Source organism: Phacochoerus africanus, chromosome 3 (genome assembly GCF_016906955.1).
Source record: "Phacochoerus africanus isolate WHEZ1 chromosome 3, ROS_Pafr_v1, whole genome shotgun sequence".
NCBI classification, from domain to species: Eukaryota; Metazoa; Chordata; class Mammalia; order Artiodactyla; family Suidae; genus Phacochoerus; species Phacochoerus africanus.
The window spans coordinates 35,088,665-35,111,069 of record NC_062546.1 but is presented as its reverse complement, the minus strand read 5'-3'; the positions used below and the strand labels follow the sequence as shown (position 1 = coordinate 35,111,069).

The following is a 22,405-nucleotide window of genomic DNA, read 5'->3' as shown; positions in this document are numbered from 1 at the left end:
TGGGCAGGTGAGGAGAACAGGGTCTGGGACGCGCCATCAGGGAGCAGAGGAGGGAACCAGCTCTGAAGGAAGCCTTTCCTTTCCCTTAAACAGGGTGGAAGATCACGACGACCTCATGCCTATCTTCCTGCACCACGACACCGTCCTGAAGGAGACCTACGGCGAGTACTTCCTGGCTGAACTCATAGAGGCTCAGGATGAAGAGAACCATGCTGTTGTGTGTGAGGTGCGTGATTATCCACCTGCACCCCCCCCCCAATGTGAGTGGGACAGACAGGTGAGTCCAGGGCTCCTGGTTTGCCGAGCGCCCCCTCCCCCTTCCCAGTGGTGTGCCGGGCTCACTTTCCTGCTGGGTGATCATCTGCCACCCACCCCCACCCCAGTGTTCCTGCTTTAGGTTTTTAGATTTGTAAAGTCCTTCCAGATGCCCTGTCTTAATAGGCTTGAGGACCACCTAGGTGCAACCTGACTCCAAGTTCCTGGAAAACCACTTAGACAAACATCTTATTGTTTAGGCTCTGTGCCTCTTGGAGGACTTGCAAGTCTTTTGTCGCAACAATTAAAGTGAACTTGAGCAGTGATGGGGGGCTACAGGTGTAATGGGCTTAACAGATGATTCTCTGGGTTTCAGTAGGTGAATTATATGTCAAAGACAAATTCCTGATGCCAGGATGCCCTCAGGCCACTTAAATCCATCTTTTGGGGTGGAGGTACCTCAGTATTTTTTAAAAGCTCCCCCTGTAGTTCCATTGTGCCGTCCAGATGGTAAAACATTTATCTACATGATGGAAAACACATCTGGTGACGAACAGGATGAATTTAGATTTACCTGGGCATTAGTTTCTTTTCTTTTGTTTCTTTTTTTGGTCCTTTTATTGTCAAATTGGAGCCACAGATGCTAGCCACGGCCACAGCCACGGAAACTCGGGATCTGAGCCGAGTCTGCAACCTACACCACAACTCACGGCAACACCGGAACCTTAACACACTGAGCGAGGCCAGGGATCGAACCCTGTCCTCATGGATGCTAGTCAGATTCATTTCCACTGACCCACAATGGGAACTCCCTGGGTGCTAGGTTCTTAAGGGGAGAACTGGCCCTGAAAATTAGATTCTAATGTACTGTCCATGATCGCTTTTTCTTCTACCCTGAAAATTTTAGTTTTGGGTTTTTTCGTATTTCAGTTTTTGTTTTGTCTTTTGAGAGCTTGCTTTCACATACTATCATTTGACCTTTGGCACCAGGCTATTGATAGAGGGCAAGGTCAGGAAGTATTTGGGCCCAAAAGCACGATTTTGGAAAATCACATCTTTACATGATGAGGTAAAAACTATGGATAAATGAAATGATTCATACCAGACTCAGAGTGTACCCATTCAACTTAGTCTGGTCTTTGTTTTTTGGAGAAGGCTTTATTTATTTTTCCAGGTTCATTGAGATGTGATTGACGTATAACATTGTGTAAATTTAAGGTGTGTTGGTTTGATACATTGATACACTGTAAAATGATTACAAACCATAGCTTTAGCTAACACCTCCATCAAGTCACATAATTACCATTTTTGTGTGTGGTGAAAACATTTAAGATCTACCCTCTTAGCAATTTTTAAGTCTCTAATACAGCATCATTAGCTATAATCACCATACTGTACATTAGATATCTGGAACTTATAACTGGAAATTTGTATCCTTTGATCAACATCTCTTACCCCCACCCCCCACCGCTACCGCCAACCCCTTGTAACCACCATTCAACTCTTTGTTTCTAAGAGGTCAGCCTTTTTATGGAGTTCTTGTCGTGGCTCTGTGGTTAACGAATCCGACTAGGAACCATGAGGTTGCAGGTTAGATCCCTGGCCTTGCTCAGTGGGTTCAGGATCTGGCATTGCCATGAGCTGTGGTGTAGGTCGCAGATGCGGCTCAGATCTGGCATTGCTGTGGCTCTGGCATAGGTCAGCGGCTACAGCTCCAATGAGACCCCTAGCCTGGGAAACTCCATATGCTGCAGGAGCAGCCCTAGAAAAGGCAAAAAGACAAAAAAAAAAAGTCAGCCTTTTTAGATTCCACATAGAAGCAATACCATACAGTGTTTTTCTCTGTCTGAATTATTTCACTTAATATAATGTCCTTGGGGGTCCATCCATGTTGTCACAAGTGGCAGGATCTCCTTCTTTTCTATGGTTGAATAATATCTATGACACATATGTGCATATATATATATGTGTGTGTGTGTGTGTGTTTGTATGTAAACATACGTATGTACATGCATACATGCACATCTTCTTTATCCGTTCATCGGGCCACTTTGTTGCCATATCTTGCCTATTGCATGTAATACCACAGTAAACATTGGAGTGCAGATATCTTTCTAATATCCTATTTTCATTTTCTTTGGATATATACCCAGAAGTGGGATCGCTGAATCATATGGTAGCTCTATGTTTAATTTTTTTGAGGAAGCTTCATGCTGTTGTCCGTAATGACTGCACCAATTTACATTCCCACCAATAGTGCACAGGGGTTCCCATTTCTCCGCATGCTTGCCAGCACTTGGTTATCTCTTGTCTTTTGATGATTACCATTCTAACAGGTGTGTGGTGATAATCTCGTTGTGATTTTGATTTGCATTCCCTTGATGATTAGTGATACTGAGCATCTTTTCATGTACCTGTTGAACATTTGGATGTCTTCTTGGAAAAATGTCTATTCAGTTCCTCTGCCCACTTTTAAATCGGGTTGTTTGGGTTTGTTGTTTTTTTTTGCTATTAAGTAGTTGTACAGGTTCTTTGCATGTTTTGAATACTAACCCCTTATCACATATATGATTTGCAAGTATTTTCTCCCATTCCGTAGGTTGCTTTTTCATTTTGTTATTTATTTTGCTATGCAAAAGCTTTTTAATTTGATGTAGTCTCACTTACTAATTTTTACTTTTTTTGTGTGTGTGCTTTTTTAGGGCCGCACCCATGGCATATGGAGATTCCCAGGCTAGGTGTTGAATTGGAGCTACAGCTGCCAGCCTGCAGTACAGCTATACCAACGCCAGATCTGAGCTGTGTCTGTGACCTACACCACAGGATCCTTAACCCACTGAGCGAGGCCAGGGATTGAACCCACAACCTCACGGTTCCTAGTTGTATTTGTTTCTGCTGAGCCACAACAGGAACTCCTAATTTTTGCTTTTTTTATTTGTGCTTTTGGTATCATATCAAAAAAATTGTTGCCAGAACTAATGTCCAGAAGCTTTTCTCTATATTTTCTTCTGGGAGTTTGATAGTTTCAGGCCTTATGTTAAGGCTTTAATTCATTTTGAGTTTTTTTTTTTCTTTTTTTGTCTTTCTGCCTTTTCTAGGGCTGCTTCCCGCAGCACATGGAAGTTCCCAGGCTAGGGGTCTCATCGGAGCTGTAGCCGCTGGCCTACAACAGCGCCATAGCAACACAGGATCCAAGTTGTGTCTGCGACCTACACCACAGCTCATGGCAACGCCAGATCCTGAACCTACTGAGCAAGGCCAGGGATCGAACCTGCAACCTCGTGGTTCCTAGTCAGATTCGTTAACCACTGCACCACAACGAGAACTCCTCGAGTTCATTTTTATCAGTGGTATAAAATAGGAGTATAGTTTCATTCTTCTGCATGTGATTATCCAGTTTTCCTAGCACCATTTATTTAAAAGACTGTCCTTTCTTCAAGGAGTCTTTTTGCCTTTTTTTTAGTTGACTGTAAATGTGTAGGTTTAGCTCTGGGCTCTATTCTGCTCGGTTTGTCTATGTGTCTATTTTTATGCTAGTACCATATTGTTTTGATTATTATAGCTTTGTAATATAGCTTAAAATTATAATGTGTTATACCTCAGGGTTTGTTCTTCTTTCTTAATATTGCTTTGGCTCTTTGGGGTCTTTTGTGTTTCCATACAAATTTTGTGATTTTTTTTTTCTATTTCTGTGAAAAACTCCTTAAATTTATTCCTAGGTATTTCATTGTTTTCATGCTATTGTGAATGCAGTGATTTTCTTTATTTCTTTTTCAGGTATTTTATTTTTCATGTATAGAAATACAACTAATTTCTGTACGTTGATTTTATGTCCTATAACTTTACTGAATTTGTTAATTAGTTTTAACAGTGTTTTGGTGGACTCTTTGGGACTTTCCTCATATAAGATCTTACCAGGAGCTCCCTGGTGGCCCAGTGGTTAAGGATCTGGCATTGGTTTGGTCCCTGGCCTGGGAACTTGAAAATACAATGGGCACAGCCAAAAAAAAAAAAAATCATACTATCTACAAAGAAAGTTTTGCTTATTCTTTTCTAATTGGATTCAGTTTGCTTCCTTTCCTTGGTTAGGAATTCCTCTTCTATTTTGAAGAGGAGTGGTGAGAGTGGGCCCCCTTGTCTTGTTCCTGATTATGGGAAAAGTTTTCAACATTGTACCACTAAGTATGGTGTGCGTTTTTCATTATTGGCCTTTATTATGATGAGGTATGCTTCTTCTATACCCGATTTGTTGAGCATTTTTACCATGAAAGGATGTTATATTTTGCCAAATGCTTTTTCACGTCTATTGAGATGATCAGAAGATTTTAATCTTTCATTCTATTAATGTGGTGTGTCACATTTATTACATATATTTAACCTCCTTGTTTCCCAGGGGTAAGCATTGCTTGGTCATGATGTGTGAACCTTTTAACATGCAGTTGAATCCAGTTTGCTAGTATTTTGTTGAGAATTTTTGCATCTGTATGTAATAGGGATGTTTGCGTATAGTTTTTTCTCATAGTGCCCCTGTTTGGCTTTGAGATCAGTATAACGCTGGCCTTACAAAATGAGTTTGGGAGTGCTCCCTCCTCAGTTTTTTGGAGGAGTTTCAGAAGGACTGGCATGGACTCGTCTCTAAATGTTTGTTAGAAATCACCGGTGAAACCATCTGATACTAGGATTTTCTTTGTTGGGAAGTTTTTGATTACTGATTCAATCTCCTTACTTGTAACTGGTCAGTTCATATTTTCTATTTCTTTATAATTCAGTCTAGGTAGCTTGTCTGTTTCTAGGAATTTGTCTATTCTAGGTATCTAGTTTGTTGGCATGTAATTATTCATAGTAATCTCTTATGATCCTTTGTATATGTGGTATCGCTTATAATACCACAAGTGATATTTTATTTGAGCCTTATCTCTTTCCTTGGTCTAGCTAATGGGTTGTCAATTTTATTTATCTTTTTAAAAAATAGTTCTTAGTTTTGCTGATCTCTTTAAATTTTTCCCCCCTGGTCTCTATTTCATTTATTTTAGCTCTGTTCTTTGTTATTTTCTTCCTTCTGCTAACTTTGGACTTAATTTGTTCTTCTTTTTCTGGTTCTTTGAGGTGTAAAGTTAGGTTGATTATTTGAGATCTTTCTTTTTTCTTAATATAGACATTTACCACCATAAACTTAACTCTTAGAATAATTTTGCTTTATTGTGTTTCCATTTTTGTTTCAACATATTTTTAAAAATATTTTTATTAGAGTATAGCTTATTTACAATGCTGTGCCAATTTCTGCTGTACAGCAAAGTGACCCAGTCATTCCCTTTCTTACATTATTTTCCATCATTGTCTATCCCAGGAGACTGAATATGGTTTTCTGTGCTGTACAGTGGAACCTCATTGCTTATCTATTCTAAATGTAATAGTTTCCATCTGTTAATCCCAAACTCCCAGTCCATCCCACTTTCTCCCCTCTCCCTGCTTGGCAACTTCAAGTCTGTTCTCTATGTCTGTGAGTCTGGTTCTGTTTTATAGATAAGTTCATTTGTGCCATATTTTAGATTCCATATAGTGATATCCTATGGAATTTGTCTTTCTCTTTCTGACTTCCTTCACTTAGTATGAGAAGCTCTACTTGCATCCATGTTGCTGCAAATGGTATTATTTGTTCTTTTTTTATGTCTGAGTGGTATTCCATTGTGTATATGTACCACATCTTCTAAATCCATTTGTCTGTCAGTGGACATTTAGGTTGTTTGCATTTCTTGGCTGTTGTAAATAGTGCTGTTATGATCATGTTGGTACATGTATTTTAAATTTCCCTTTTGATTTATTTTTTGACCTCTTGGTTGTAAAGGAGTGTCTTTCAGCTTTTCCCCTGTTCTTGATTTCTAGTTTAATACCTACAATGTTGGGAAAGATACTTGGTATGATTTAAATCTTCTTAAATTTATTAAGACTTGTTTTGTGATCTATCATCTGATGTACCATGTAAAATGTTCCATGTGCTCTTAAGAAGAATGCATATTCTGCTGCTGTTGGATGGAATGTTCTGTCCATGTCTGTTAGGCTGATTTTGTCTAAAGTAAGATTCAAGTTCAATATTTCCTGGTTGATTTTCTCACTGTATGATCTATTCATTGTTGAAAGTGAGGTACTGAAGTCCCCTACTATTATTGTGTTGTTGTCTTTTTCTCCCTTTATATCTGTTAATATTTGCTTAATATACTTAGGTGCTCCAATGTATATATATTTATGATTGTTATATCTTCTTGATGAATTAGCCCCTTTATCATTATGTAATCACCTTCTTTGTCTCTTATTATTGTTTTTGGCTTAAAGTCTATATTGTCTGATATAAATATAGCTAGTTCTGTTCTCCTTTTGGTTTCTATTTGTAGGGAATAGTTTTTTTTTTCATCTCTTCACTTGAAACCTATGTGTGTCCTTAAAGCTGAAGTGAGTCTCTTATAGGCAGCATGTGGTTGAGTCTTGTTCTTTAAGCACCTAGCCACTCTATGTCTCTTGACTGGAGAGTACAATTCATTTATAGTTAGATCATTATTGATAGGTAAGGACTTAGTAATGCCATCTTACTGTTTTTTGGCTGTTTTGTAGTAGCCTTGTTCCTTTCTCCCTGCCTTGCTGCCTTCCTTTATGAATTGATGATTTTCTGTAGTGAGATGCTTTGATTACTTTTTCTTTATTTTTTGTATAGCTTTTTGCTGTATGGTTACCATGAAGCTTATATAAAATATCTTACAATATAGGAGTTCCTTTTGGGGCTCAGCAGTTAACAAACCTGACTAGTATCCATGAAGACGTGGGTTCAATCCCTGGCCTTGCTCAGTGGGTTAAGGATCTGGTGTTGCCGTGAGCTGTGGTGTAGGTCATAGAGATGGCTTGAATCCTGCATTGCTGTGGCTGTGGTATAGGCTGGCAGCCGTGGCACCGGTTCGACCCCTAGCCTGGGAACCTCCATATGCTGCAGGTATGGCCCTAAAAAGACCAAAAAAACAAACAAACAAACAAAAAAAAACCCCCCAAACTTACAATATAACAGTCTATTTTACACAAAAGACTTAATTTCAAATGCACACAAAAATTTTACCCTTTTGCTTCTCCCTGTTAGGTTTTTACTTTCACACTTTATCTCTTTTCATATTATATATTCATTAACAAATTAATGTATCTATAGTTATTAAAACATTAAAATTCTTGTCCTTTAAACTTTACGCTAAAGTGATTAATTCTCCACCATATTAAAGTTTTAGAGTATCCTGGATGCTTACCTTTACTATTGTGTTTTCTATTTTTATATATTTTAATGTTACTAATTAGCATTCTTTCATCTCAGCTTGACGAACTTCTTTCAGCATTTCTTGTAGGGCATGAATTGCCTCACCTTGTTTGTCTGGGAAAGTCTTTCTTTCTTCTTCATTTCTGAAGGAAGCTCTGCTGAGCAAAATATTCTTGGTTGGCAGTTTTTTTCTTTCAGCATTTTGAATATATCACCCTACTCATTCGTGGCCCATAAGGTTTCTGCTGAGAAATCTGCAGACAGTCTTATTAGGGTTCCCTTGTAAGTCAAGAGATTTTTTTTTCCTCCTGCTGCTTTTAAGATTCTCCTCTTTCTTTGATTTTTGACAGTTTTATGATGTAGCTCAGAAAGGATCTCTTTAAGTTGATTTTATTGAGTGACCTATGTGCTTCATGAACTTGGATATCTATATCTCTCCCCAGATTTGGGGTGTTCTTGGCCATTATTTCTTGTTTGTATTTTTTTTTCTTTGGCTGTACCCATGGCATGTGGGAGTTCCCAGGCCAGGGATTGAACCTGCACCAAAGCAGCAACCCAAACCACAGAAGACAACACCATATCCTTAACCCACTGCACCACAAGGAAGCTCCCACTATTTCTTTAAACAAGCTCTCTGCCCCCCTCTCCCTCTCTTCTCATTTTGGAACTCTGGTGATTCACAAATTGGTCCCTTTGATAGTATCCTATAGAGCATATAGACTTTTTTCAAGCTTTTTCATCATTTTTACTTTGTTCTCCTCTGACCTGATACTCTCAAAGTTCCTGTCTTCAGTCTCATTGATTCTTTCTTTTGATTGATCAAGTCTGCTGCTGATGCTCTCTATTGAATTTTGAAGTCATTCATTGATTCTTCAGCTCCAGAATTTCTGTTTGGTTCTTTTTACGGTTTCCATCTCTTTGTTAAACTTCCCATTTTGTTTGTGTTTTGTTTTCCTGATTTTGTTGAATTGTCTTTCTGTGTTTTCTTGTAGCTTACTAAGTCTCTTTAAAATAGCTGTTTTCAATTCTTTCTCTGGTAAATTGGGGATTTACCATTTATCCATGTCTTTAGGTGCAGTTACCAGAAGATTATTGTGACCCTTTCAAGGTGTCATATTTTCTTGATTTTTCATGGTTCTTGAGTTTTGCATCACTCTCTTCCCATTTGAATAGCAGTCACCTCCTCCAGTCTTTGGAGGAGAAATACCTTCTCTCAGTCCTGCTGCAAACTCTGAGGCTTTCTTAGACCTTCTGTAGGTACACCTGCCCTATGCCTCTTGCTCTCTCTTGTGGCAGAATTCTTACGCTTGTATGTCTCCTCTGGACCCTGCAAAACACCAGATTAGAGTGCTTTTGTTTTCCCAAAGGTGGCACTACAGCTCAAGCTTGTGATCTCCTTTTGGCCCATAGATTGGCTGACTTTCTCCATATGCTCACTAACTATCTGCCAAAGTCTGCTCACACACCACCACTGGGAGTGTACATGGGGCTGGTTTGTGAATGAGGCAGGTGAAGTGCTGGGATTCTTGTGGGCCTGTTGGCAGGATCCATGGATGAAATATTCCCCAAAGCTCGTGAGTGAGCTTCGTGATGGAGACCATAATGCAGTTAGGATCTGTATCCTGTTAATGTCCTCTGAGGGTCCTCTCTGCTGTTGTCCCAGATTCTTTCCACCCCCCCTGTCATGGAGCTCCTAGTTTAGTCCACTGGATGGGACAAGAGAGAAGTGAGCCCATCTGGCAGCATCCTGCATAGCTAGGGGAGCCAGGTCCCCTTACATGCTCTCCCTTACCCACCCCAGCGGGATAAATTATGGGATTAAATCTTGGCCCTAAGCTGTGCTGCCTTGGAGGATGGGTGTTGTGGGTAAAGGCAGGCTGTTCATCTTACCCACTCCATGGCATCCAAACTGGTATTATTTTTGCTCTAATGGAGCTGAAACTTCTCCTTTGGAAACCTGAACTCCATCAAAGGCTCTCTCATCCATGAGTGATTGTCCAAGTCAGTATTCTCAGGGGCTCCTGGACCCAGGCCGAGAGGGGCTGGAGCCTGTCACAGGCCTCTGCAGGGTCCACAACCTGGACTGAGATCTGTCTATTTCCCAATGCACAGGCGGGCAAGACTCCTTGCAGGTCCCTGGGTGAACGGTGCTGGATCCCGCAGCTCCTCACAGGCACTTTTCTTCATAGACAGATGCCAAATATTCACTGCTGAGCAGGAGATAAAAAGAAGGGGCATATTATACCACCATGATGCTGATGTTACTCTGGAGAAGGCTTTCGAGTCTTTGGTTTCAAGGTGCCAGTTTAAACCCAAATCACTTGAGTTAGTGATTGTGAAGAGTGTGTCGTGACCTCTTCCCCCACATTCTTTCCCTCTGTTATCATGTGTTACACACTTTTTTTTTCATTTTTTTTATTACTCAAATGAATTTATCACCATCTGTAGTTGTGTGTTACACACTTTGAGTATTATAAACATCAGAGGAATACTGCAGGCTGAAAATTGCCACCTGAACCCCAAAAGGATCCTTTGGTGTCTCTAAAGACATAGGCAGAGTCCAGTCTGATCTCTAAGAGGTGGTGCTGCCTGGACATCAAGGCTTTGTGTTCTGAGATGTGACCATGAGGCTCCATCTTCAATGAAAGGGCAGGAACAGGACCTGTCGATGGCTAGCAAGCCCATCTATGATCCAGGAATGAATCTCCAGTCTGCACCAAGTCCTCTGGGGTGTCCTAAGCCTTTTGGGGGTTCAAGATCAGGGCTGTAACTTTCCTTCCATCCACCTCCCAGGACCCTCCTCGCAGCGACCTGGGCTTCCTTGGGCTGGCCCTTTCAGCAGCAGTGTGTTGGCGCTCGCTCAGTCTGGCTCACAAGAGCCCATTGTTAAATCTTCAGGAACTTTGTAAGCTGGTTGTTAAACACAGCCATTGTCAAAAATTAAATTATATAAACTAACAGTGCAATAAGTTCTACTAAAAACAAAATTAATGAAAATGCTCAAAACTCATCACTTTGTAATCATTTTCTATTGTCTGTCCTCATGGGTTCATTTATGTCTGTGGTGTTAGAAGCACTGATGACGGTGACTGCACGTCTTCTCCCCACTCTCCCCACTTAGAGCTTCTCACTGGCCACAGCGGGAGGGCTCACACCACAGAAACTGGCACATGTTACAAATAAGGCTTCTCCCCACCCCAGTGCCAGTGAAGCATCAACTGGCACATGACCCTTTTAGGGGACCAGAGATGACAGCACACATTACTCCAAGCCTCTCCCTTCCCAGACACCCGAGGCAGTCACAGGCAATCCAGGTGGAAGGCCTGGGAGCCTTGTCTGCCCTGTGGGGGACCCTTAACAAAGGTTTTTAACTGCCACCGCTTTCTGTAGTTTAATTGCTACTTTGAAGGAGTTTTGAGTCATCATGTTTCTGCAGGTTGCTTTTCATAACTTAACCCTGGCTTCCCTTGACATCTGGTGTTTACTCCAAACTGAGATTTCAGGGCAAGGCCGTGGAGGCCAAGGGCGGCTCCTCGAGACAGATGGGCAGAGCGTCTGCCTTGGCAGCATCCGCAGTGCGGGCAGCAGCGGTCCGAGTAGGCACCGCTGACCTGCGGGTGAGCAGAGCCTGCCAGCCCAGCCAGGCCCTTGGCATCAGGCAGGAAGGATCAGAGCTGACAGTGGCAGTGAGGGCACCCTCACTGTGGAATACTGTCCAGAAGGGGCGGGTGACATGGGGCTTTTTAGATGGAAGCATGAACGACACAGCCCAAAGGCCTGTAAATGGACCTGCTTGTGAAGATGAAGCCGCTGCACACATGGTTTTCTAGTAATCTGTGCCTTATGTGTCACCAAGGAAGAAAAACAGGAACAGCAGCAAACTCTTAGCTTTGCTCTCCGGTGTAAGATAATGAAAGACAGCTCTGTGGTGGAAAGTACCAGTGACCTGAAGACAGACAGCCGCCAGCAATCAATGCCTTTTCACTGTACTGTTAAAAAAAAAAAAGTCTGTCAAATCAATTTCTTTATCCAGAAAACACACACATGCAAAGATGCATTTGAATACTCCCAGCACTTCATATGTAAGAACATCGCTTGCATCACAACAGTTCTTTCCAAGAAAAACCCACAGGAAAAAAGCAGACACTTCCACAATACGTCCGCGCTCTGTTGCGTCCATCATGCTTAACTTTTGCGAATTGTCACAACCCCGGAATGAATGATGGGCCTATAACAGGTTGCAGCCTTGGAGAACGTGAAATCTTTGTTCCCAATGGCAAAACATGTTTTTTTCTCATTTTCATCAGAATGTGTGATCCCTGCCATTTGAAATCAACTTCCAAACACAATGAGCCATTAGTGTAAAAGCTCATTACGAACAGCGGTCTTATAAATAATACATCCTTATCATGCACACGCAGCTCGCCGTGAAGCCAGCAAAAGGTATTTGAGGCCATGGAAGTTGCACCGAGCCAGCATGGCTGTAGATGAGGAGGACATCTCCATGTGAACCGAGATGGATGCCAATTTCCCCCCCGAGAGCGAGGCTGGCCGCCCCGTTCTGCACATATGGTAGATGGATTGGTTAATCAGCGTCTGCTGAGTCTGGGGCCTAAAATTACAGAGAAGCCAGACAACTGCGGCTCCCCAGCCTTTGTTCATGAGTGCAAACAAGACAAACAATCACTTGTTATTTGGGAAAAAAATTAAAATGTTTATTTTGGACTTTTATTAAAGTGTCGATGGCTTTATAAAACAGCTGTGTAAATCCAGCCTTTCACAGCTAGTGTTTTGGGGGGCCTATAAGAAAAGAATAGGCATGGAAAAAAATTAATTTTTTAGAATTCCTCTTGTATTCCACCGTTTGGGAGAAAATACAGAGTGTCTCTCATTTATTTTTCTTTTCTTTTTTTTTTTAGGGCCACACCCTCGGCATATGGAGGTTCCCAGGCTAGGGGTCGAATCAGAGCTATAGCTGCCGGTCTTCACCACAGCCACAGCAACACAGGATCTGAGCTGTGTCTTTGACCTACACCACAGCTCATGGCAACACCAGATCCTGAACCTACTGAGCAAGGCCAGGGATCAAGCCTGCGTCCTCATGGATACTAGTCAGGTTCATTGACCACGATGGGAACCTCTCATTTATTTTTCTGACACATGTTTGAGGACACATGGTTTTAAGCCAGAAGACACACATTTGTTTGAAGACGGATAGTTTAATTCCTAATTTTTGTCCTGTGTTGTTGAAAAGAGTGAGCTTCTTTATAGCTTCTTTCTCTACTTTTGGAAGTTAAAGTATTAACCATTTTCTCTGACTGGGTGTTTATGGAATGATGCTGCATTCTTAGAAACAGGGAATGCTGACAATTGTTGAGTTCGTCTTTTGCTTCCTGGATGGAAAGGTTGTTTCAGGAAATGAAGTCTGGACATCGGAGGGGTCGGACCCACCCAGAAAAGGCTGGTTTCGTGTATAAGAGCTGTCAGAGTTAAATCAGTCACCGGAATTTGCTTAAAACCCACATAATAATCAAAGGAATCATTTATGTGAAATTTACTTATTTTCCTTTTCCCCTAGTTTTATTGAGATGTAATTGATATATAACATTATATAAGGCGTACAATGTAATATTTTCAGATGTATACATATTACAAAGTAATTACCACAAATAAGATTAGTTAACCTAAGAACTGCATTCTCTCTCACTTCTTGCGAAATTTTAAATGCTTTCCTTGCAGAAAAGAATGAAATACAGAATTACTAAAGGGACGTAACAAAGAATTTCCCTCACAGTCATCTCTCAATGTGGTATTAAAATTTGTTGTTAATTTATAATATTTCAGTACCAATAATCGGCTCAGATCAGCTACTTACTCATTAAGAGATAAGTGTCACACAACACTTGTGACACCAGATGTGTTGGGTTTTTTCCCACACCAGCCGACTCTCCAGCTCTCTAGACCCCAGCTGGGTGTCCTACAGTTTAATTCACTTCTGATACTGCCCAGAGTTAGTGCAGACCCCACCAGGGCTCAGGCCCACAAGACTGCTCCCCACCATAAGATGCCAGTCACTAGCCCCAGGTTGTCACCTGTACTTTTAACTGACCGACTATAAATCAGGGGTACATGTGACCCTCTTGGGTTTGACGCTTTGCTGGAAGGGCTCACAGAACTCAAGGGAACACTTGACTTGCTATCATCAGTTCATTGTAAATGATAGAATTCAGGAACAGCTGAATGGAAGAGGCGTGTGGGGCAAGGTGCAGGGGAGGGGGCGCAGGGCTCCCATGCCCTCTCTGGGCATGCACCCCCCTGCCCTACACCTCACATTGTTCACCAGTCCAGAAACTCCCCAACCCTATTGTTTAGGGGTGTTGATGGCGGTTCTATTAACTGGATTAAATCATTGGCCATTGGTGATTGAACTCAATCTCCATCCCCACTCCCCTTCCTAGATGTCGGGGGCGGGTGGGGGGTGAGGCTGAAAGTTCCAGTTCTCTGATCACATGGTTGATTCCCCTGGTAACTAGCCCCTGCTCTCCAACAGTCACCTCAGCCTAAATTCCTGTATGGTTGAAAGAAGCTTAGTGTGAAAAACAAAAGCTGCTTCTCTCAGGAAATTACAAGTGCTTTAGTAGCTTCGTGCCAGAAGTGAAGGGGAAAGACCAGATATTTCTCTCTCTCTCTCTCTCTCTTTTTTTTTTTTTTTTGATTTATAGGGCCATACCTGTAGCACATGGAAGTTCCCAGGCTAGGGGTTGAATCAGAGCTACAGCTGCTGGCCTACACCACAGCCACAGCAACTTTGGATCCAAGCCGCATCTGCAACCTACACCATAGCTCACGGCAATGCCGGATCGTTAACTCACTGAGTGAGGCCAGGGTTTGAACCTGCATCCTCATGAACACTAGTCGGATTCATTTCTGCTGAGCCACGACGGGAACTCCCAAATATTTCTTATGTCGCACTGTCACCCTCATCTCCCACTTACATATTCTTCATCAAAGGCCTAAAATCATTCCTTATGAAAGAGCCATTGTAGGAGGTTCAGAATCAGGTAGGATGCTGGGAGGTGATGGCCCTGTAGACCAGACCCACCTGGCGAACCAGGGAGATGAGTTGACTTGACCCAGAGCTTGCAACAAACCTCCTTTATCAAATTTCCTCCCTGTGAAACCATCCCATTAAATAAGTAAATGAGTTCAAGAACATTGAAGCGTTCCTGCTTGATGAGGAGCTATTGACCATGAACTTTCTCTGAACTGGGTTGATCAGATGGACCCTGGAGCAATGGTTGGTCCTACAAGCCCTGCGCGTGGTGGAGGGGAGGAAAGGACAGGAGACCGGGCTCGCAGTGGGGAAATAAAGAGATGCAGGGCAGGCAGAGGCATTGTCGGCAAATTTCCAAATAGGACTCCCTGCCACTTCCCCAAGTTATAGACCTGCCTCTGGAAACTGTCCATAGCAGTCGCCCACTGCATGGTTTGTGAGCCTGTTGTGTGTGCCACGTGCTGTGCCGTGCCGTACTGTGTGGGACATGGGCCACTCCCTCCTTCAGACATCTCAGAGCACCTGCTAAACCATCAGGTACCCCCCGGACCCAGCTTATGGAAGTTTCATGATGAGGATTCCTTTGAAGTCAGTCAGCCCATGTCTTGGATGTTTCAGGTGGAAGGTGTGGCTGTCGGGTTCATGAGCCTGTGCTCCAGAGTGAACTTGCAGCTCCTACATGAATGCTTTGACTTGGGGCCCTTCCATGGACTCTGCACCCCGCACCCCAGTGATGTTTTGGAACCGCCCCCTGAGCTAAGTGCTCAAGAGATCCCAGGTAAGGTGGCCTGCACAGGAGCCAGGGGTGAATGCCGATGCATGTGCCATGCTCTGGGCTGGGTGATGAGACTAAGTGGCACGTGTCACAGCTCTGTCTCCAGTCCCCTTTCAGGGGTAATTCCTGTGGATCCTGGCCTCCTTGTGCACATATCTGTGAGTACAGGGAGTCAGGAGCAAGGCGTAGACAGATACTGTGGCCTTGCTGCCCTGGTTTCCTAAATTCAGGTTATCAGCCCCTAGAATGTTTGTTGTTAGGGTTGGGATAAATTATGGGGAAATAACTGGCAGCACTGCAGGATTTATTTTATTTATAATTTATTTACTTATTTTATTTATTTGTTTTTAGAGCTGTGCCCGCGGCATATGGAGGTTTCCAGGCTAGGGGTCAAATCGGAGCTACAGCTGCTGGCCTACACCACAGCCATAGCAATGTGGGATCCGAGCCACATCTGCGACCTACACCACGGCTCATGGCAATGCGGGAACTTTATTTAACCCACTGAGAAAGGCCAGGGATCAAACCTGCAACCTGATGGATACTAGTCGGGTTCGTTAACCACTAAGCCACGATGGGAAAGCCCAGCATTTTAGGATTTTACTTGTACACACGTACAACACAAAACTTGAATATGATAGGTAAATTTTTCAAGTCAGGAATGTTAGAAATTCTATACGCCTTTAAGTTTTTTATTTTTTTAAATTGAAGTATAGTTGATTTACAATGCTGCATTAGTTTCAGGTGTATAGCAAAGCGATTCGGTTATACGCATATATATTTATATGTATATATATATATTCTTTTTCATATATGAAATACATGTATTTTCATATTTGCCTTTAAGTTTGAATCCCAGCAATTGGTGCCTCTATTTTTGTGTCTTTGACAAATTATAATGTAGTATGGGTCTATTGCAGGTAGTCATCTTTAACTTGCTTATTTCTAGCCGTACACCACAGTAAAACTGGTTTAAACACATTGTATTAGGATTTTTCACCCAGTGAAACTGGGAAATCTCAAACTTCAGTGCTTTAGCGAGGCCTTCCTGTGTCTGTCCATGAGTGTCTTCGAGGTTAGGTGTTTCGGTTCTTAAATCAAGCAGATGGAGGCGGGGCGTATTAATTCACTTCTCCAGACCTGGGTTTCTTCATTGGTCAAGCAGGAATGGTAGTAATACCTCCCCCAGAGGGGCATTGTGGGATCTCAGACCACTCACCTCAAGGGCTTTCCTCAGTGTCTCAAGCAAACTCAGTCCCATCAGTGCAAACCATCCTCTTGAGCCGTCATTATTATCACTTTCAGATGGGGCTTTTAGCTGCTCCAGGGTTCCCAGGTTAAAACAAAGGCATTTTGAACAGCTCTGCTTTCTCATGTCTGAAAGGTTATATCCAGAGTGTTTAAAAATAGGAAGAGGAGCAGGTTGGGAGCAATGATTGACAGAGGACTTGAAAACCTCTACAATAGCAATGGTTGATTTGGCAGATCTTAGCTGCTGGCTGGCTGGGAAGCCACGTGCACAGAGCTCATGTGAAAGTCCACACCCTTGACAAAGAACTTGCAGAGCCACAGATGGGGATGGGGGTTCCTTTTGTACTGATGACAACACTCTTCCTGAAAGAGAGACTGGATGGAGGTCATTGTTGTTGAATGCTGAAGGCTGGCTGGCCCAGGCTTCTCAGCCAAGAGCTAGAGGAGGGTTCTGAATCAACTTTCAGCATGAGACAGTTCCTGAACAATAGGTTATCATTGTCACTTACGAAGATATATAATTCTTCTTGAAGGCAGCATTACATTGCTATTATGGCTCAGTTTTCTTGAGTATAAAATGGAGATTAAAAATAGTAACCTAAAGACTTGCTGGGAAGGTTAACTGTTAGAATCTCTATGATGTGCTTGGCTCCCATGCCAAGCACAGAGTCCTTCCCAGTGTGTTTCTGAGTGGCTCAGGTGCTACATAGAATGACTGGAAAATTCCTATCTTAGAAACTTTTTTTTTTTTTTTTTTTTTTGCTTTTTAGGGCTGCACCCATGGCATATGGAAGTTCCCAGGCTAGGGGTCGAATTGGAGCTCAAGTCTATTGCAAGTAGTCATTTTTAACTTGCTCTTTAATGCCACAGCCACAGCAACACAGAATCCGAGCCACATCTGCAACCTACACTACAGCTCACAGCAACGCCAGACCCTTAACCCACTGAGCAAGGCCAGGTTTCAAACCTGCATCCTCATGGACACCAGTCAGGTTCATTAACCACAGAGCCACGATGGGAACTCCCTATCTTAGAAACTTTATGGGTGGGGACAAAATTAAAAATTTAGGCTGAACTCAGGACTGAAAAACACACACAATCTAGTATATCTTTCTAGCAAAAGCCCCAGAGATATGCAAGCTGAAAGAAATCTTACCTCTTTCTACTGCCTTTAATGTTGTTACTTAAAATTAGTTGATCTAAGACAGGGTGGTATGTAAAGGAAATAGGAAAGCTTCTCTTGTTATTTTGTGTGCCTTGTTCATTTATGAAAATCCAGCTTTGTGTTCACTGATGCAAAGGTGATTATGAAGTTGTCACCAGAGAGCACTATTGTAGACTTCCAAATAACTCAGGGATGGAGTCGCAAATCACCAACAGATCATTACATCCAAGCAAAGAGCAGCACATTTTGCTGCCATCTTCCTATCAACAACAAAGCATGAGGCGCCACAGAAAATTCGAAATGTGCTCTGATCTCCTGTTCATTTTTTTTTCTGATGAAAGTCTCAAGTTAAAGGAAATATAATTTCTCTAAAATATGAACTAAAATTCTCATCTCAATGAGCACACATCACTGTGTGCCTTATACCTTGCATTTTGTTTATGCTTTTACTTTTCAAAGGGTTTTAGTAGGAATCATCTCATTTTATCCTCATCACTTGGTGTAGGAGAGCTTGAACAGGTCCAAACTCACAAAAGGTATTACATAGCTCATCAGGGACTGACCCAGGACCCAGCACAGCCTTCCGCTTGACAAGATGACTTTTTATCTTGGATGACTGTGATTGCAGACTGCAGTGGTGGGTCCACCACACCAACACACGATTCATTTTTTTCACTTCAATGAGTTATTTAATGAGTTACCACTTTTAGGAGTTTTCAGTAACTGTGTGTGGTATGTGTGTGTGTGTTTGCACAACTTCTGTCTTCTGGAATCTTCACTCTGTGTCTGTGGGATTTGCCAGAACTGTGCAAGACCACTCTGCCCTGCACCAGAGACAGGCTGGAAGTGCCGGGAAATTAACACCCAAGAGCAGCCTCTTGCTTCCCTGTTTCTTGCCCCTACTCCCCACACCCCCGCTGCTCCCTTCTCCATCACTCCCAAGTAAACAGCTGTGCTGGGATCCTTGACTCAGGCGCTGCTTCTTTTTTTCTCTTTCTTACTTTTTTTTTTTTTTCTTTCTAGGCATATGGAGGTTCCCAGGCTAGGGGTCTAATCAGAGCTGTAGCCCCAGCCACAGCCACGCCAGATCCAAGCTGCATCTGTGACCTACACCACAGCTCACGGCAACGCCAGATCCTTAACCCACTGAGTGAGGCCAAGGGTCAAACCCGCAACCTCATGGTTCCTAGTCGGGTTCGTTAATCACTGAGCCACAACAGGAACTCCCAGGCTCTACTTCAGAGAACCCACACCAAGACCCTGCTGGTCTAGACTCTTCCCACTAGCTGTGAAAACACTTACTTATACTCAGTGACAGGAGTTGGGGTGTAAATACTCCAGCTCCCCCACCTCCCAGCCGGGATACATCTGGGCCTTGAGTTTTATTCTGTTTCTCAGAGATCCCCCAGCAGATTAAGTTCCCGCTGGTAATCTGTGTAATGACACGTGGTCCCCTGTCTTTCCTTCCGATTCTCTCTTCCTCATCATCCTGCTGGTGCTTCCTGGAATCACCTCCCAAATAAACTGCTTGTTCTCAAATCCTCCACTCAAGGTCTGGCCTTTTCCCACCAGCTGTAAAACTTGCAATTTCACATCAGTCTCATCCCTTCCAAGCAGAACAGCAACCTCACAGCCTGGCATCCCTGAGCTGATACAGGGGCCCCGCCTTCTTTAGCTGTTACACTGTGACCAGCTTGCTGCCTCATCCCTTCAGCCATATCAGAAATTTCCATTGGCTCTAAAAAGTTTAGCCATGCGTGTTCACTCTGCATGTTCCTTGAATATTTTGTATGTGATCCCATTTTTAGCCAATGTTCTGCACATATAAATTATGACACCAACTTAGAAATTTTTTTTCTTTTTGGCCCACACATGCAGCATATGGAAGTTCCCAGGCTAGGGGTCAAATGTGGGATCTGAGCCTCATCTGCAACCTATACCACAGCTCACGGCAATGCTGGATCCTTAACCCACTGCGCAAGGCCAGGGATTGAGTCCACGTCCTCATGGATACTAGTTGGGCTTGTTACCACTGAGCCACAGTGGGAATGTCTGGAGATTTTGGGTTTTATCTGCTACACCTTGGGACTAAATGGGGACTGATGGGAAAAAAGTCTGAGGATGCCAATTTTATTCCAGTATAAGGAAAATATAGTGGAAGTTTATATTTTATTAAGTGAGTACCCACTTGAAAAGTAGCAGTCCCCCCGATATTAGAAGAATTCACAAAGAGTCATAGCTGCTCAGTGAAGGGCTTTCTGTTTGTGGGAAACGGGACCAAATGAGATCCAAGATCCCTCAAATGCCAAGAGTCCCTGAAAGCTCAGTGAGCACACATCAGGATGTTCCATATGCTGGCAGTTATGAATAATTCTCCTTCAGTGACAATAAAATGGCTCAAAACAATATTTTTTTTTCCAGTTGGCTCCACCACTGGCCCTGCCCAGCAAAAGCAAATCAAGCTGGGTCTTTTGTTCACCGCAACATCACAATAAAGACTTTGGAATCAGAAGTGAGCTGGCCGTTTTCTCGATGATGCATAAGGCAAAATGGGCCACAGCCCACATTTCCACAGCTATACTGGCATTGACACATTTACTAGTTCAAATAAAAAAACCCTGCACAAGCAAAAGACAAAATTTCTGTTTGTCGCATAGGCTGGTGTGACCTGGGGAGCAAGAGTCTCTGTTTTTGTTGTTGTTGTTGTTTGTTTGCTTTTTAGGGCTGCACCTGCCATATATGGAAGTTCCCGGCTAGGGGTTGAATCAGAGCTGTAGCTGCCAGCCCATGCCACAGCCACAGCAGGGACAGATCCAAGCCCATCTGTGACCTATGCTGCAGCTTGTGGCAACGCTGGATCCCCAACCCACAGAGTGAAGCCAGGGATTGAACCTGCATCCTCATGGATAGTTGGGTTCATTACCACTAAACCACAGTGGGAACTCCCTGGGTTTTTTTTGTTTTTGTTTTTTTTCTTTTTTGGCTGCCCCAAAGCATATGGAGTTCCTGGTCCAGGCCAGGGATCAGATCTGAGCCACAGTTGCAACCTATACCACACACTGCTGGATCCTTTAACCCACTGTGCCAGGCCGAGATCAAACCTGCATCCTGGTCCTACAGAGATGCTGCTGATCCCCTGGCACCTCAGCAGGAACTCCTGGAGTCTCTGTTGTGAAAGAGCCCTACGAGGTGACCTTCATAAATTACTCAGTCTCCATGGAACTTGGCATGCCTTTGGCGGGGAGAAACACAGTCTCATGTGACAGAATCATGGACTTCCAGAATAATTACCCATACAACGCCTTATAACCAGCCCACTCAGATAAAGTGCTGCTTACTGTATAGTTAAAAGGCCCTTCAAAATATAACTTTTATAACATCTCCATATAAAAACATAGCACTGTTGCCTTTTAAATTAAAAGAAACACTCTCGGAGTTCCCGTCACGGCTCAGTGGGAAACAAATCCAACTAGGAACCATGAGGTTGCAGGTTCGATCCCTGGCCTTGCTCAGTAGGTTAAGGATCTGGTGTTGCCATGAGCTGTGGTGTAGGTTGTCGATGTGGCTCGGACCTGGCATTGCTGTGGCTCTGGTGTAGGCCAGCGGCTACAGCTCCAATTAGACCCCTAGCCTGGGAACCTCCATATGCCCCAGGTGCGGCCCTAAAAAGACAAAAGACAAAAAAAAAATCACTCTCATTGTCAGGAAATGTTTCTTTATGTCTTATTTAAATTTCTTTTATTGGACTTGCATTTGCTTCTTACCTCATATTCTCTCCTCTGCAGGGGGAGGAAACATCTGGAGCTTAGTTGCCAGAGCTAAGAAACAATGGCTCAACCAAGTCTTATGTATCAAATAGTGCATCAAATAGCCAGGGTCTTTCTAGCCGCTCTTCCTAAAGTGCTATTTTACATGTCTGGGTTGCTCCGTATTTGACTTTATTCTTTTCACATGGATTCCAAACATGGATGAAACACTCATGTACAGAGCATAGGAATATTTCTGCCGAGGTATTTACATTCTGCATCTCAAACCATGTATTCATCACCCAGCACGTTCTGCAGTTACTGAACCAGGGACCCACTAGGACTCTGTGGTAGTTTGTTCGGGCTGTCCCAGCAGAGAACCACCGACGGGGAAACTTAAACACAGAAATTTGTTTTCTCACTGTTCTGGAGATCTGAAGTCTGAGATGCAGGTGTCAGCAGGGCTGGTTTCTTCTGAGGCCTCTCTCCTTGCCTTGCAGGTGGCTGTCTTTTCTGTGTGTCTTCACGTGGTTTTTCCCTCCTGTTCTGTCTGTGTCCTAATCTCTTCTTATCAGGACACCAGTCACATTGGCTTAAGGGCCCACCCATCTGACTTCATTTTACTTCATTTCTTTAAAGACTCTTTCTCCAAATATAGTCACATTCTGAGGTACCAGGGGTACTCAATTGTGGGGATGCAGTTCTGCCTGTAACACCCAGGATCCTGTGTCAGTGGTTCCCTGGAGCCCTGAGACCAAGGCGCAAGACCACAGCATTAATGCAGATACGGCAACAAGGTCCCTTCTTCTGATGCTCATACAAAGCCTGATGTACTGACTCACATTCGTCACAAAACCGAAATGTCTTTTTA

General features: G+C 43.1%; 1 protein-coding gene across 1 annotated transcript in view; it reads left to right on the top strand.

The window, feature by feature from the left end:
* Positions 1 to 22,405, top strand: part of CFAP61 (cilia and flagella associated protein 61) — a 255,401-nt gene that overhangs the window by 33,041 nt on the left and 199,955 nt on the right. The window contains 2 exon segments of the mRNA XM_047771596.1: positions 94 to 226; positions 15,216 to 15,375. Coding sequence (XP_047627552.1) covers positions 94 to 226; positions 15,216 to 15,375 — 293 coding nt within the window.